Below are 16925 nucleotides of genomic sequence, written 5' to 3'. Positions count from 1 at the left end.
AAAATGAGTAAAATGCAATCACAAAAAAAAATGTTCCCGAAGGTGTACATAGCCTTCATGGACTACAGTGATTACAAAGCATTATATATCAATATCCTCAATTGTGTCATAGGAGCGGAGGCCAGAACGGGACCTAACAGTGACACACACCGGAAGTTCCTTGCATTCAGCTCACTCGTGTGTCTGGCCTTCTAGTTTTTCAATACTTCAATGCTGCCTTCCTGTTTTAGTGATTAAAACATGTTTTTTCCTTTTTGCAGTTATTGCTCCCTTTACATTTTTATTTGTCTACAGTTCTTCTCTTGTTCCTTAACCTTTTATTTACATTATTTCCTAACATTTTGGATGCTTTTAAAAATATCCCATTTTGTGTCTGCATTTTCATTTTTGAGGACATTCTTCCAGTTTGTGAGACTAATGGCCACTCTTAGCTGGTCAAATTTAGCTTTTTGTAAGTTTGGCCTTTTTGTGCCACCCTGAAGAAACACTGTTCTGAATGACAATTGGAAGATTATCTTATGGTCACTATTTCTCAGGTGTCCCCAAGCCTACACATCTGTTGTTCTGTCAGGTCTGGTTAATACTAAGCCCAGTTTTTGTAGCCAGCTAAGAATCGTTCAATTCTTATTTGCACTTGCATGCACTGCTCTTTTGAGGTCTATCCACAGATTTCCAATGATGTTCACATCAGGGGACTGTAAGGGCCATTGTAAAACCTTCAGCGTGTGCCTTTTGAGGTATGTTTAGGATCATTTTCCACTTGTAGAAGCCATCCTCTTTTCACTTCAGCTTTTTTACAGTTATGTTTGCTTCCAGAAATTTCAACGAACTACCTGTAAAATATTCTTTGTGCCATTGGCTGCAACACAACCCCAAAGGATGACTGATCCACCCCCATGGTTAATAGTTTGAGAGAGGTTTTCATGAAATTCTCTGCCATTTTATCTCCAAACATACCGTTGCTCATTGTGGCCAAAGAGTTCTATTTTAACCTCATCACTCCTCAGGACTTGTTGCCAAAATGCATCAGTCCTATTTAAATGTTCTTTTGCACACTTCTGATGCTGAATTTTGTGGTGAGAATACAGGAGACGTTTTTCTTCCCATGACTCTTCCATAAAAGCCATATAATGTACAATAACTCCAGAGTCTGCTAAATCTTCCTGAATGTCTTTTGCAGTCAATGATTTGCCTTTCTAGCAATCCTATGAGCAGCTGTCTCTGAAATTTTTCTGGGTCTTCCAGACCTTTTCTTGACCTCCACTGTTCCTGTTAACTGCCCTTTCTTAATTACATTTCAAACTGAGGAAATGCCAACCTGAAATTCCTTTGCTCTGTTCTTAAGGCCTTCCGCTGCCTTGTGAACATCAACCATTTTCAATTTTAGAGTGTAATACAACATGGCTGCTGTTTTTTGGGAAAAGGTTAGAGGAGTCTGAGTCTTTATAATGCTTTGAAACTTGCATCACCTGGCCTTTGTGGACCATCACCGGTGGGTCTTCACCAGCCCCTCCCATTAATCTATCAAGCTGATCCACAATATTCCGAACTCGATCGCCTTATCTGTAACCCTAATGATCGAGTCTCTCACTACGGACACCTGTCTGACATGCTCTGGAATCCTGGTCCCCGCTTACCGGAGAGGACATTCACTGGACTAGAAGAGGTAGTGTCTTGCTGAAGCAGTGCTATACCTGAACTAACATCCCTCTCATCTGCCAACCTTGAAAACTTGTTGGGGTGTGTCAGATCAGGGCTAGCCTCCCTGGCACTCTTCCCTCTACCCCACTTTCTGACTGTTACCCAGATATACCTACCTCACTACTACCACTTTGCCCATCTATAGACCCCATAGAGTTGCCTGCTCAGTGAGCAGCAAGCTTTTTTCCATATTGTCAACGCATCTCAGTGTTGAAACTTGCTCATATAGATACAGAATATGGGATTCCAAACAGCCAATTTGCTTACATTTTGCTGAAAAATATGCAACCTCAAATGGCTGTTCCAAGACCACATACATTGCACAAGAAGTGCACTAGACTGCCTTGTCAGTCATGGATCACATACTTGCTAATGTTAATGGTATACCAGAAAAGAGAATAATACAATAATACAATGCAATCAAAATGATAAACAACTGACTTAAAGGGGTTGTGTCACTTCAGTAACTGACATTTACCATGTAGAGAAAAGTAAATACAAGCCACTTACTAATATTGCTTCCATTGCTTGCTTGATTTATTTTTCCATCGCATTATACAATGCTTGTTTCCATTGTTACGACCACCATGCAATCCATCAGCGATGGCCTTGCTTGCACACTATTGGAAAAAGTGTCAGCCTTTTTTTGTGGCATGGAGCGTGGGAGCACACATAGGCTGGTGCTTTTTTCTATAGTGTGCAAGCAGGGCAACCGCAGTTGGATCTCTGGGTGGTTGTAACCATGGAAACAAGTATAATAATATGGATAGATGAATCCTGCCAGCGAAGGATGTAATATGGATAATAATAATAATACATTAGTTAGTGCCTTGTATTCATTTTCTCTACATAATAAATGCTATTTGCGGAAATGACACAGCCCCTTTAATGTAGTCCCCTCCTAAAGTACATAAATCTAAAGTCTTAAAGTCACATGCTTAAGGCAAAACAAACAATTTGCGGACAAGAATAGTAATTTTTATAGATGGGAATGAGTGCACATAGAAGGTATATGTATTTTGCTGATCCATGGTTTGCAGACCAAATTATGGATACAGTCATGTGCATGAGGCCTAACTCAGAAATGCCTTTTAACCTCAGTCTGAGCTATACTGCAAGACATAAATCATAATTTTGTTTTGCACAAAATCAATCTATGTACTAACAGAGAACAAAACTTGTGTTTATCACAAATCAGTCTGTTCCTCCTTCTTTCCATTACAGTGTACTTTAGACAACTGTTGCAAATTTACATTTTGTGTACATTTCATATAAAAACAACAGCAAAAATAAGTAAATCCTTCACAGGAGCAGATCTTCCCCTTATACCTTTTCTCTATGTAGCCTCCACTTCTGGGTTTGACTAAAAGACTAAATGTGTGAAATAGGCCTTAGGGCACTGCCTGCCGGATCCGGCAATCTGTATGCAAACGGATATGCTTTGCAATACCGAATCAGTCTCTCCGGTTGTCATCCTGAAAAATGGATCCGGTATTTATCTTTTACACATTTTTAAAAGTCTGCGCATGCGCAGACCGCACAACCGGGTCCGTTTTGCCGGAACACTTGGAGCCGGATCATTTCAATGTATAATAATGCTGGATCCGGCATTCCGGCAAGTATTGTTGTATTTTCTCCGTCCAAAAACTGTACAGTGACCGAACTGAAGACATCCTGATGCATACTGAACGGATTGCTCTCCATTCAGAATGCATTAGGATAAAACTGATCAGTTTTTTTCCGGTATTGAGCCCCTAGGACAGAACTCAATACCGGAAAAGCTTAACGCCTTACCCTTACAGTTACACACCTACTTGACCCTGTGGCACGGCCTGATAGGCTTCTGTAGCTGGCATAGCCTTCGTAAGGCTTCTGGCAGCCATAGCAACCATCAGTACCCTGCAATTTTTTCAAAGGGAGCTGATGAGGTTAGATTAGGAGCCCTTCTCTCTCTGTTATTCCTTTAGATGCAGTGGTCAGCATTGACTGCCATATCGAAGGGAATATACAGCTGGCATCTGAGTTACCCAAGTCACAGCGGGAGCCTGGTTAACAATAAGAGCCAGGCTCCTGCAGTGATCGAGCGAGAACAGCTACATATACAGCCTTTTGCGGGAACTTCTGGCCTGCTGTTCATGTACTGTGGATGTTGCGAAAGTTTAAATAAGTATCAGTTCTAGAAAAGTGATGATTAAGAGAAAATGAAATGTGGATACAGATAATCATTGACCATTGAAAGCAAACACACTGGTTCACGCAAAATTCACAAATTTACCTTGAGCTGTTGATGTGCAAAAGGTGAACCATCTTGTTTTAAGTTCTCCAAGATTTCTTCAACACTGTTTCCTGAAAACAGACTGTGGATGACAACAAAAATACATCAGCAAATCTGACTGCTTAAATTATTAATCGAGTGGTAATCCAAGTTAAATTCAAACAACGATCTTCATTTACTATTCAGATTGCAACAGTTTTTGGTATACATTGCAGTAAAAAAACATTGCAAATGTGAAAAATTTTGAAAATTTCAGCCCGCACAACCCGGGTTGTGCGGGCTGAAATTTTCCATATTTTTCTCTTTGTAGTACGTATTGGAGGCGTGGCGATCTCCAAGCAGTCAAGCACACCTGTCCAGTTGATCTGCCCCCTGGAGGCTGGTTTTAAAGTCAGTATAAAACTGAGTCTGCTTATACAGCACCTACCAGTAGCCATTAGGCTCCAGGAGAAGTATAAAGTGGGCTCAGCATGCATGTGAGTACTTGCATCCCTGGATCCGATGAAAGCTGTAATGGCACCGGGCGGGGTTAAAAGCAGAGTGTGCTTGGCATGCATGCTGTACCTGCGCTCCCTGGACTTTATGTGGCTGTCATGGCCCATAAAAGGTAGGAACTAGTGTTAGGGACCACTCATGAAGGCAACCTTGACGCGGTGAGTGGCTTATTACGCTTTGGCCAAAATGTACACCAATGCCTTATTCAACATCCAGCATAAAGGCAGGGCAGAGTGCTGGTTGCAGTGTGCGATTGCATTTTGTGTTTTTACAAATGTGAAAAATTAACTGAAAATACCACAAATCTATGACAAGAATAGTACATGCTCTTATCTTTTCCATTGAAATGGATGGGTCTGAATCCGATCCGCAACAAAGGCCAGTCTTAATAAAGCCCTAAACCGGAGTTATGAAGAAACGCTGACTTCGGCAGACACAGTCTTACATTTAGACCTTTTTCTATGCCTAAAACAGGCGTAAAAAAATGATGAATGAGATGCAGGCCCTCCCCTTCCGCACCATGCCCACTTTTTTGGACCTGGCGTGAGCGGGGAGAATTTGCAGATTGCGGTTGTGCCGCAATCTGCGTCTGAAATACGCCTAGTTTAGGCATGGTAATACTGGGGTAATACTGACCCCTGTGGTGCCCCACCAGTGACAGTGACCCAATCTGAGTGTGTACCGTTCATAACCACCCTCTGTTTTCTATCACTGAGCCAGTTACTTACCCACATAGACATTTTTTCCCAGTCTAAGCATTCTCATTTTCTGTACTAACCTGTTATGTTGTACAGTGTCAAATGCTTTGGAGAAGTCCAGATATACGACATCCATTGACTCATCCTAGAACTTACCTCCTCACAGAAACAGATTAAATTACAAATCACTAGTCAGACCACACATGGAGTACTGCGTACAATTCTGGGCTCCTGTGAACAAGACAGACAGACGAGCTGGAGAGGGTTCAGAGATGGAATACAAAATTAGGGTTGTCCACTTTAGGAAAAAGATGACTGGGGGGAGCTCTAATAACTATGTATAAATATATCAGGGGTCAGTACAGAGATCTTTCCCATCATCTATTTATCCCCAGGACGGTGACTGTGATGAGGTGACATCCTCTGTGTCTAGAGGAAAGAAGGGGTCTTACACAAACATAGAAAAGGGGTCTTTACTTTTAAGAGCAGTGAAACTACGGAACTCTCTGCCAGAGCAGGTCCTGACGGTGAAATCAGTAAAAGAGTTTAAGAGGGGCTTGGATGTATTTCTAGAGTGTGATAATACAGGTTATAGTCTTTTTGAGCCAAGGGGTTATTCTGACTGCCTGATTGACCTCACTGCCTTACTTCACGGAAAGGGGGGGGGGGGGAGGGGGTTGCCTTGCAGCATAGCAGGCTGAACTGGACGGGCGGATGTATTTATTCAGGTCTTACGAACTATGCTAGAATGTATCAGGAATAATATAGGTTGGCTCACAGTATTTTTGCATAAATGTTTTATTAATACACTAAATCAATTGTTAAAAATTTACTAGCTTTGTGCCATCATATCAGCATACATACATACATGTGTACAAAATAGGTTATTATGTGCGGAGCTCTCGCACAAACCTAAATCATTGGAGTACTCCTAAAATGAGACCAGATAGCTACAGTGAGGCTGCGAGAGATGATTGCTTGAATTGAACTGCTTGAATGTCCAGGGCATGGATATCACTTTACCAGAAAATTGAAACAAAGGTTGCAAAATGTCTTTGCTATAGTTGCCACAGGAAGGTTCTCTATTCAAATGTCCTGTAATGAATCTTAACCGCGCTTGTTTAGCGTTGTTCCACTTACTGTTTGTTTGTGGGGTAAGACTTCAGACCCGCTCGCTCAGTGTCTCACTCCCTCAGCGTCCCACGTGTCCAGCCAGATAGTCGATCGCTGGTAGATGACGCAGACGCCTGAAGCCGTCAAGCCCACGGGAGCTGGTTAGGCTTAGCTGGTAATTGCCTGAACCTGTCAGGTCAGCAGCAGTGGATACAATAGGATTTTACCTTATGCTTGCGGTCTTGATAGATATAATGTCCCAGGTTTTTTGATCCTTTTTGGGGATAGATGGTAAATACAGAACCTTTCCAGCGGTCTGGGACGTCTTCAGATCTTTATGGAAGTTGAAAAATTTGAAAATTGAAGAAAGTCCTCTTCTCGCTTTTTATGTAAAAACCGCACCAGTAGCCTTGGTCTCTATACACACTACACACTAGACATGTTTCGGAAACAAGTTCCTTCCTCAGTAGGTAATCGCAGAAAAATACTGTGAGCCAACCTATATTATTCCTGATTTATTCCCTTTTTTCAGTTGGTAACTGAAAGGCTGTGCTCCAGTAGTTTGCTGGTTGAGCCTTTTCTAAATATTTGATAATATGCTAGAATGTTACTATGTAAATTAGTTGACATGTCTGATCCATCATGAGAAGGAGGCACAAATGCCTGTCTGGAGCAGCAAGAGCAGTGGTGGTCACAGGACACAATATAACAGGTAGAGAGACAAAACATTTTAATTTGGGGTTAAACTTGTGTGGAAAAGAAGAACTACTTCAGATGGAAGTGGAAAGGCAATAAATAGTTTAATAATGGCATCTGGACTATAGGCATTTGAAGTATATGCTTCAACATTGAAATTGCAACATTAAGAAGGAAAAGTTGTGAAATTATGGAAATTACTGGATCAATAGACATGTTAATTATATTAAAATTATTTAAAAATATGGTAACACAATATTCAAAACATTTGTGTTTGAGAACCATGCACAGAAAAACCTACACTTACATGCGTTTGCATGCTATCAATGAGGTTATTAATGGTTGTCTGAGGAATGTTCTGCCATACTGAATACAATTGGACACAAAAATCATCAAGTTCCGCTGTGGGCAGCTCTCTCTGCAATTGCAGACCAATGATGTCCAAGTCTGGAGATGCTGCAGTCCATATTAGCATATTTAAGCCACACAGGCTGGTCAGAGTAGCACAAGCAACATGTGGCCTGGCGTTGTCCTTTTGAAAAATGGCTTTGGAGAAATCGCCATACCACTGGTTCCATGACCTAATCAATCTAACGCTGGGCTGTTATTGTAGTAAGATGAAGACTAGATATGTCTGACTACCATACATTGTGCTATCCCACACCATAATTCTGGGAGTAGGATCAATGTGATGTCCCTTTGTGAAGGCTTCTTCATATCATTGCCCATGTGGTCTCCAGACCCATTTCCGTTTTGCTGCGCACCATGATGGCCCTTGAGAGCAGTGGCAGTGGAACACCTTTAATTGTATGTCTAGCTCATAGCCCAGGAGAGGATAGGTATGTTCAGGAGCAGCAACACAGGCGGCTTGTGAAGAGCCAGAATGGTGAACACGCAACAGCTGGGCAGGGGATCGCAGATCCAAAGCGGTCCAAGGGCATGTAGAAAAAATGGAGGGCCACAGCAGCGTCTCACCAATAACCTTCTTTATTCAGGATCACCGGGGGAGTATTCCTGCCTGCCTACACTTCTATGTGAATATTGATGTACCCCCAGGCCCGAGTAAGAGCATGGACACACCAAACACCATGGCATATATGTATACAGAAGAAGAAATATTGAAATTAATTGGATCTGAATCCAGTGATGTCTCCTTCCTAAGCACTCCCTCCATTGATCTGCTCAAACGCAAATGTGAACAGGAGTCAAAAAGACTGACCACGATGGAGTTACACCTGAGCACTCTGAGAGAGTATTATAGGAACCGCCGGATCCCGAGAGGTCTGCGGTCTCATTTACGACCCAACCTCTTTCCTAATGATACAGATTTCTGCATGAAATTCGAGGCGGTGAGTAACAAATACTCCTTTGAACTGATTTTGCTTAATATTGACTTTCTGTGTAAGGAGGTGGAGAAAATTAAGGGTATGATCGTCGAGCTTAATGCGCAAATCCAGGCCTTGATCAGTGTGGATGAATATACGGCACACACTGATAAAATTGCACAGCAAGCCCTACGCCACAGAAGTGAAACCGAACGTGTTAAAAGAGAAAAGTGGCACCGAGATCTGGAAGATTACCAGTCCGGAAAAGTGTACAATTGGCGTAATCAACAGCCACAAGGGAAGCCTTTGAGGAGGCGCAATAAAAGGTTTGACCATAACCATTTTGGCTTCTCCACCCTCTCCGATTCCACGGATGAACCCTCCACGTCAGCCCCTTTTTTAGGCCAACTAGGCGACGGGGATGTCGCCGGGGTGGAAGAAAACACCACCGGTCACGTAAAAGGGAAACCACCTCAGAATCAAGTGATGTCTGCGAGATCAACCAGACGCAATCCACGGAGATAACACAATTAGTCATAAATATTTCCTCAGTTACACTCACCCCTGTACAGACACAGGTATTGAGTTGTGGTCTAAGTTTTTCTCCTACTGTTGATAGACACTGGTTTTCTTTAGAGTTGGATTTACAACGTTTCTTTAGAAACTTACGTTTAAAGTGTTTTTTTTTTGCATCTAAGAATGTTGATGGTAATAAAATACCTGTGATTAGCAATAACAATACTGCGTTACTTACATGTAAAGAATTACAACTCAAGAAACCCAGTGTCTTTTCACCACCTCATACCAACCATGTGGTTGAATCATATATTCACATAGTGCATAAGCAGATCGAATCTTTAAGTCCCACTAGCGGTGGTAGGAATAACCTCTCGATGCCGGAACGACAGGCTATCATGGCATTGGAACGAGATACCCGCATTACCATCAAGCCTGCTGATAAGGGTGGGGCGGTGGTCGTTATGGACACTGCGATGTACGTTGGAGAGATAGACAGACAATTGTGTGATCTTGAGGTATATAAACAACTACCCGGGGATCCCAAATGGGATATCATGCGTGACATCGGGGTGATATTGGAGGAGGCACTACAAAGTTCAATTATAGATGATGGTTTGTACCAATACCTCATGGTGCCCCACCCTATCACCCCGATGTTATACATACTCCCCAAGATCCACAAGAGATTGATTGACCCACCGGGTCGACAGATTGTTTCTGGTAGGGGCTCGGTCTTCAATCCATTGTCTGTCTTTCTGGACAAGTTATTGCAGGTCCGGGCGACCTCCGCCCCATCCTATATCAAGGATACTGGGCATTTTCTATCCAAATTACAGGATTTACAACTGCCCGCCCAATTTCTGTTAGTTAGTTTCGATGTAGTATCTTTGTACACATCGATTGACCATACATATGGGCTCGGTGTCGTCGATGTGGCCCTGGCCGACATGGGACTCTCCCCGGGGGTGTGCCGATTTGTCCTCCGCCTCTTGGAGGTGGTCCTGAAGAGGAGTTACTTCCTCTTCGGGGACACTTTCTATCAGCAGCAGCGGGGTGTGGCCATGGGGTCTAACGTGGCCCCCACCTACGCTAACATCTTTATGGCTGAGGTGGAGGACAAACTCGTGTATCACTCCCCTTTCTCTGGGAGAGTCCTATGTTGGTGGCGCTACATCGACGACATCTTTATGATCTGGACAGGCACCATGGATGAACTTGAAGCATTTCATCTGCATTTGAATGCGGGGGTCCCGGGTCTGCAATTCACTGTTACTGTTTCTTCCAGTGAGTTGCAGTTCCTTGATGTGCGTGTCTACGTGATGGAGGGTCTTTTGGCTACGGACCTCTATCGGAAGCCCACTGACCGCAACACTTTACTCATGCATGATAGCTATCACCCACATAGAATGCTTGACTCCCTTCCATGGAGTCAGCTCTTAAGGGTAAAGAGAATAGTTTCCGACGAAGAAATATGTGCACAAAGGATTGACACTATGTGCACGCGTTTCTTGGAACGAGGTTACCCGAAACCACTACTTGTTAGAACCAAACAGAGGGTGAAGTTGGTTGACAGATGCACTGCACTACGGAAATCAACAAAAGCGAGCTCTGAGGCTAGGGTTCCGTTTGTGTCCATCTTCGGCCGGGACAGTGGCGATATCGCCCATATCCTTAGAAAGGAATGGCATATACTCCAAAGGGGTTTGCCAGATATAGAAGAATTCAAGTCCCCACCGATGATGGCGTACAGGCGGAACCCTAGCCTCCGTGATAGACTGGTCAAATCCGACATAGGCGGACAGTCATTGAAACAAAAACTACTTGCACCGCGCAAAAACGGGACTTATCCATGTTTATCTTGTTGTAATTGTGGTAACGTTCTCAAAGGTGAACATTTCTCCCACCCTTACAGTGGGAAAAAATATAAAATCAAGGGCTATTACACCTGCAGGTCACGGGATGTGATTTATGCAATCCAGTGTCCTTGCAGCCTTATTTATGTGGGAGAGACCACCATGGAAGTCAGAGAACGTATTAACAAACATAAGAGTACCATACGCAAGATGAACATGGATAAGCCCGTTGCGAAACATTTTGTGGAGGCGGGGCATTCTGTTAACCAACTTCGCTTTAGAGTCATTGACAGCGTGGGTCCGTTACGGAGAGGGGGTGACAAAGACGCAATATTAAGGAAGAAGGAGCTCAAATGGATCTACACATTGAAATTTTTACAGCCATTTGGTTTAAATCTAGAGTTTAATGTGGCTGGCATCAGCTAATTCTGGATCTAATCAAATTCTTAATATGGCTGTTTTCATATATTTCTCTTCTGTTATAGTATTTTGCTTTGTTTTTTAATTATATGCCTTAATCACACCGCTTTATAGCACCACGATGAATATTGGGGCTTTCTCCACAAATATTTTGATATGGTATATGATTTATCAATGAGAATTTGTGTCTAATGAGAATGTTATCTGTTGTTAACACACAGTGATTTTTTACTCTTTTTGTATTATGCCTGCTGCACCTATACCTGTATGGTGCTCATATCTTTTCATGGTTCCCTTGGTCTTTCCTTGCGCTAATGATCTGTGCAATGCGCCTATAACATCTAATTATGACTCTAATCAGTAAGCGCTCTGCACACTGTTCAAATTTGATAGTAGTGCGATCGCCCTCTATTGATAATCCCATTGAATCCTCATGCACACGTCAGCCTGGAGCGCCAGGTGGGAGTGGCCTTGTGACGTCTGCCGGCCGCCGCCTGATGACGCAAGTAGTCCGGCGCGGACTATGCATCGGGATTCAGTTGGGCACGTCATACGCATGTCGCCTTGTGGTGACGCATGCGAGGACGTATGCGGACATGCGCATTGCCGATTGTGGGACGCTGGATGGACGGAGGAGGTCTATGCATGGTGACCCCACGCAGGTACAATTGCTATTTGTTACAGCTGGCCGATTTGTCTCATTATGTCAGTACTCATTGATTCATCATACAGGTGTGTTACACATATACTAAGTCTCCATTGGTTGCTTAGCGGTGTGGGTGGTTTTATCATGTGCTATTTATAGGCTGTGATTTTAATTGTTAACATGCTTGACAAAGGCTATCTCTAGCCGAAACGTTGCCGCAAAGATTTTGTATGCCTTGTTGTGAGGTGTGATCCTGAATAAAGAAGATTATTGGTGAGACGCTGCTGTAGCTCATAGCCCAATGACTTTTAAACACCTTCTGATGATTTGTGTAGGGCTTTCTCACAGCGTCCATGAGGCAGCACCCGTCGCTCTTCCTTATACAGGGAGTGCAGAATTATTAGTCAAATGAGTATTTTGACCACATCATCCTCTTTATGCATGTTGTCTTACTCCAAGCTGTATAGGCTCGAAAGCCTACTACCAATTAAGCATATTAGGTGATGTGCATCTCTGTAATGAGAAGGGGTGTGGTCTAATGACAGCAACACCCTATATCATAATTATTAGGCAACTTCCTTTCCTTTGGCAAAATGGGTCAAAAGAAGGACTTGACAGGCTCAGAAAAGTCAAAAATAGTGAGATATCTTGCAGAGGGATGCAGCACTCTTAAAATTGCAAAGCTTCTGAAGCGTGATCATCGAACAATCAAGCGTTTCATTCAAAATAGTCAACAGGGTCGCAAGAAGCATGTGGAAAAACCAAGGCGAAAAATAACTGCCCATGAACTGAGAAAAGTCAAGCGTGCAGCTGCCAAGATGCCACTTGCCACCAGTTTGGCCATATTTCAGAGCTGCAACATCACTGGAGTGCCCAAAAGCACAAGGTGTGCAATACTCAGAGACATGGCCAAGGTAAGAAAGGCTGAAAGACGACCACCACTGAACAAGACACACAAGCTGAAACGTCAAGACTGGGCCAAGAAATATCTCAAGACTGATTTTTCTAAGGTTTTATGGACTGATGAAATGAGAGTGAGTCTTGATGGGCCAGATGGATGGGCCCGTGGCTTGGTAAAGGGCAGAGAGCTCCAGTCCGACTCAGATGCCAGCAAGGTGGAGGTGGAGTACTGGTTTGGGCTGGTATCATCAAAGATGAGCTTGTGGGGCCTTTTCGAGTTGAGGATGGAATCAAGCTCAACTCCCAGTCCTACTGCCAGTTACTGGAAGACACCTTCTTCAAGCAGTGGTACAGGAAGAAGTCTGCATCCTTCAAGAAAAACATGATTTTCATGCAGGACAATGCTCCATCACACGCGTCCAAGTACTCCACAGCGTGGCTGGCAAGAAAGGGTATAAAAGAAGAAAATCTAATGACATGGCCTCCTTGTTCACCTGATCTGAACCCCATTGAGAACCTGTGGTCCATCATCAAATGTGAGATTTACAAGGAGGGAAAACAGTACACCTCTCTGAACAGTGTCTGGGAGGCTGTGGTTGCTGCTGCACGCAATGTTGATGGTGAACAGATCAAAACACTGACAGAATCCATGGATGGCAGGCTTTTGAGTGTCCTTGCAAAGAAAGGTGGCTATATTGGTCACTGATTTGTTTTTGTTTTGTTTTTGAATGTCAGAAATGTATATTTGTGAATGTTGAGATGTTATATTGGTTTCACTGGTAAAAATAAATAATTGAAATAGGTATATATTTGTTTTTTGTTAAGTTGCCTAATAATTATGCACAGTAATAGTCACCTGCACAAACAGATATCCCCCTAAAATAGCTAAAACTAAAAACAAACTAAAAACTACTTCCAAAAATATTCAGCTTTAATATTAATGAGTTTTTGGGGTTCATTGAGAACATGGTTGTTGTTCAATAATAAAATTAATCCTCAAAAATACAACTTGCCTAATAATTCTGCACTCCCTGTACTCCTGCCTGCTCCAGATTCGGCTTGACAAATATCTATAATTGACTGAAACATTGAAAGAATCTGTATTCCTTTGATTTGTGCTAAGAACGATGTGCTTTTGTTATATCAATTAACCCTTTTGTTATCCAATAAATAAGTATGCTGCAAAATTATTGTATAAGTAATTGGGTTGAAGAGTCCTTTTGTGAGCACCGTCGAATCACAAGGTGTGCGATACCATTGCTATTTGAGCAAGGGGTTAACGATAGCCATGTCTTAATTGTCAGGTTATTAGCGGCTTTCAACATGGTTAATTTACAGCAAATGTGTACATAAAATAGTAATAACACACCCAAGGACCAGACAATATACCAGCATGGCAGATGAAAAAAAAAAATCATCATTACAGTAGACAGAAATTCCTAGTATACATACTAAGATTTATAGGGGTTATCTGGACATAAAAAAAAAAGCCCAGAATGCTGTAAAGTAATAAAATAAGTGCTCCAGTTGTGATGCTTCCCAGATCACTGCTTTTCTTTACTTTCTAGTCCCACCTTCACAAACCGATAAAAAAAACTCACATTTTTGTAAATATTTTATGATATCTTTTCATAGGACAACACTGAAGATACGACACTTTGATACAATGTAAACTAGTCAGTGTACAGCTTGTATAGCAGTGTGAATTTGGTGTGTCCTCAAAATAACTCAACAAACAGCCATTAATGTCTAAACCGCTGGCAACAAAAGTTAATACACCCCTAAGTGAAAATGGCCAAATTGTGAACAATTAGCCATTTTCACTACCTGGTGTTATGTGACTCGTTAGTGTTACAAGGTCTCAGATGTGAATGGGAAGCAGGTTTGTCAAATGTAGTGTTATCGCTCTCTATCATACTGGTCACTGGAAGTTCAACATGGCACCTCATGGCAAAGAACTCTCTGAGGATCTTAAATAAAAATTCATTGTTGCTCTACATAAAGACGGCCTAGGCTATAAGAAGACTGCCAACACAATCAAACTGAGCTGCTGCATGGTGGCCAAGACCATAAATTGGTTTAACAAGACATGTTCCACAGAACAGGCCTCACCATGGTGGACCAAAGAAGTTGAGTGCAGGTGCTCAGCATCATATCCAGAGGCTGTCTTTGCAAAATAGACGTATGAGTGCTGCCAGCATTGCTGCAAAGGTTAAAGTGTTCAGACCAACCGTCGCATACTTCATCAAACTAGTCTGCATGGCTGTCGTCCCAGAAGGAAGCCTCTTCTAAAGATTATGCACAAGAAAGCCCACAAACAGTTTGCTGAAGACAAGCAGACTAAGGACATGGATTAGTGGAACCATGTGCTGTGGTCTTATTTGGTTCAGATGGTGTTATGTGTGTGTGTGGCGGCAACCAGTTGAGGAGTACAAAGAAAAGTGCGTATTGCATACAGTCAAGCATGGTGGTGGGAGTGTCATGGTTTGGGGCATGAGTGCTGATGGCTGTGGGGAGCTACAGTTCATTGAGGGAACCATGAATGCCAACATGTACTGCGACATACTGAAGCAGATCATGATCCCCTCCCTTTAGAAACTGGGCCACAGAGCAGTATTCTAACATGACAAGGACCTAAAACACACCTCCAAGGCGACCACTGCCTTGCTAAAGAAACTGAGGATCAAGCATGTCTCCAGACCTGAACCCTATTGAGCATCTGTAGGGCATACTCAAACAGAAGGTGGAGGTGAGCAAGGTCTCTAACATCCATCAGCTCCATGATGTCATCATGGAGGAATGGAAGAGGATTTCAGTGGCTACCTGTGAAGCTCTAGTGAACGCCATGCCCAAGATAGTTAAGGCAGTGCTGAAAAATAATGGTGGCCACACAAAATATTGACACTTTGGGCAGAACTTGTCTATTCCCATATGTTCTCACTTTTGTTGCCAGTGGTTTAGACATTAATGGCTGTGTGTTGAGTTATTTTGAGGGCACACCAAATATACACTGTTATACAAGCTGTACACTGACTACTTTACATTGTATCAAAGTGTCGTATCATCAGTGTTACCCCATGAAAACATATAATAAAATATTTACAAATATGTGAGGGCTTTACTATATATATATGTATATATATATATATATATATATATATATATATATACATACATACATACATACATACACACATACATACACACACACACACACACACACACACAGTACAGGCCAAAAGTTTGGACACACCTTCTCATTCAAAGAGTTTTCTTTATTGTTATGACTATGAAAATTGTAGATTCACACTGAAGGCATCAAAACTATGAATTAACACATGTGGAATTATATACATAACAAAAAAGTGTGAAACAACAGAAAATATGTCATATTCTAGGTTCTTCAACGTAGCCACCTTTTGCTTTGATTACTGCTTTGCACACTCATGACATTCTCTTGATGAGCTTCAAGAGGTAGTCACCTGAAATGGTCTTCCAACAGTCTTGAAGGAGTTCCCAGAGATGCTTAGCACATGTTGGCCCTTTTGCCTTCACTCTGCGGTCCAGCTCACCCCAAACCATCTTGATTGGGTTCAGGTCCGGTGACTGTGGAGGCCAGGTCATCTGGCGCAGCACCCCATCACTCTCCTTCATGGTCAAATAGCCTTTACACAGCCTGGAGGTGTGTTTGGAGTCATTGTCCTGTTGAAAAATAAATGATGGTCCAACTAAACACAAACCAGATGGAATAGCAAGCCGCTTTAAGATGCTGTGGTAGCTATGCTGGTTCAGTATGCCTTCAATTTTGAATAAATCCCCAACAGTGTCATCAGCAATGTGGGCCTATGCTCTTTGATCAAACTGTATACTAATGCCTCTTTTAGGGTACAGCAAATGTTTGATACTTGTGCTGTATAGCCATGTTTTATCAATAGAAATGCTGCAAAATACGTACAGTAGTCATTAGTATAGGAATGAGGAGGTGCGATTCAGATTCTCTCTACATTATACACTTTCAAAGTTTTCCCAAATTTTTCGGACTGACTGACCTTAATTTTTTAAAGTAATGATGACCACTTGTTTTTCTTTACTTAGCTGCTTTTTTCTTGCCATAATACAAATTCTAACAGTCTATTCAGTAGGACTAGCAGCTGTGTATCCACCTGACTTCTCCACAACGCAACTGATGGTCCCAACCCCATTTATAAGGCAAGAAATCCCACTTATTAAACCTGACAGGGCACACCTGTGAAGTGAAAACCATTTCAGGTGACTACCTCTTGA

The 16925-nt window shown here is 42.3% G+C and overlaps 1 protein-coding gene across 2 annotated transcripts in view; it reads right to left on the bottom strand.

The window, feature by feature from the left end:
- HIBCH (3-hydroxyisobutyryl-CoA hydrolase) overlaps positions 1 to 16925 on the bottom strand; it is a 340021-nt gene that overhangs the window by 86461 nt on the left and 236635 nt on the right. For both annotated transcript variants that reach the window (XM_044305063.1, XM_044305062.1), the window contains exon 11: positions 3977 to 4058. In XM_044305063.1, the coding sequence (XP_044160998.1) occupies positions 3977 to 4058 (82 nt within the window). The remainder of the gene's footprint in view (positions 1 to 3976; positions 4059 to 16925) is intronic.

The sequence above is a fragment of the Bufo gargarizans genome, chromosome 8 (genome assembly GCF_014858855.1).
Source record: "Bufo gargarizans isolate SCDJY-AF-19 chromosome 8, ASM1485885v1, whole genome shotgun sequence".
NCBI lineage: Eukaryota > Metazoa > Chordata > Amphibia > Anura > Bufonidae > Bufo > Bufo gargarizans.
The sequence above is the reverse complement of the archived record's forward strand: the minus strand, read 5'-3'. Positions and strand labels throughout refer to the sequence as shown.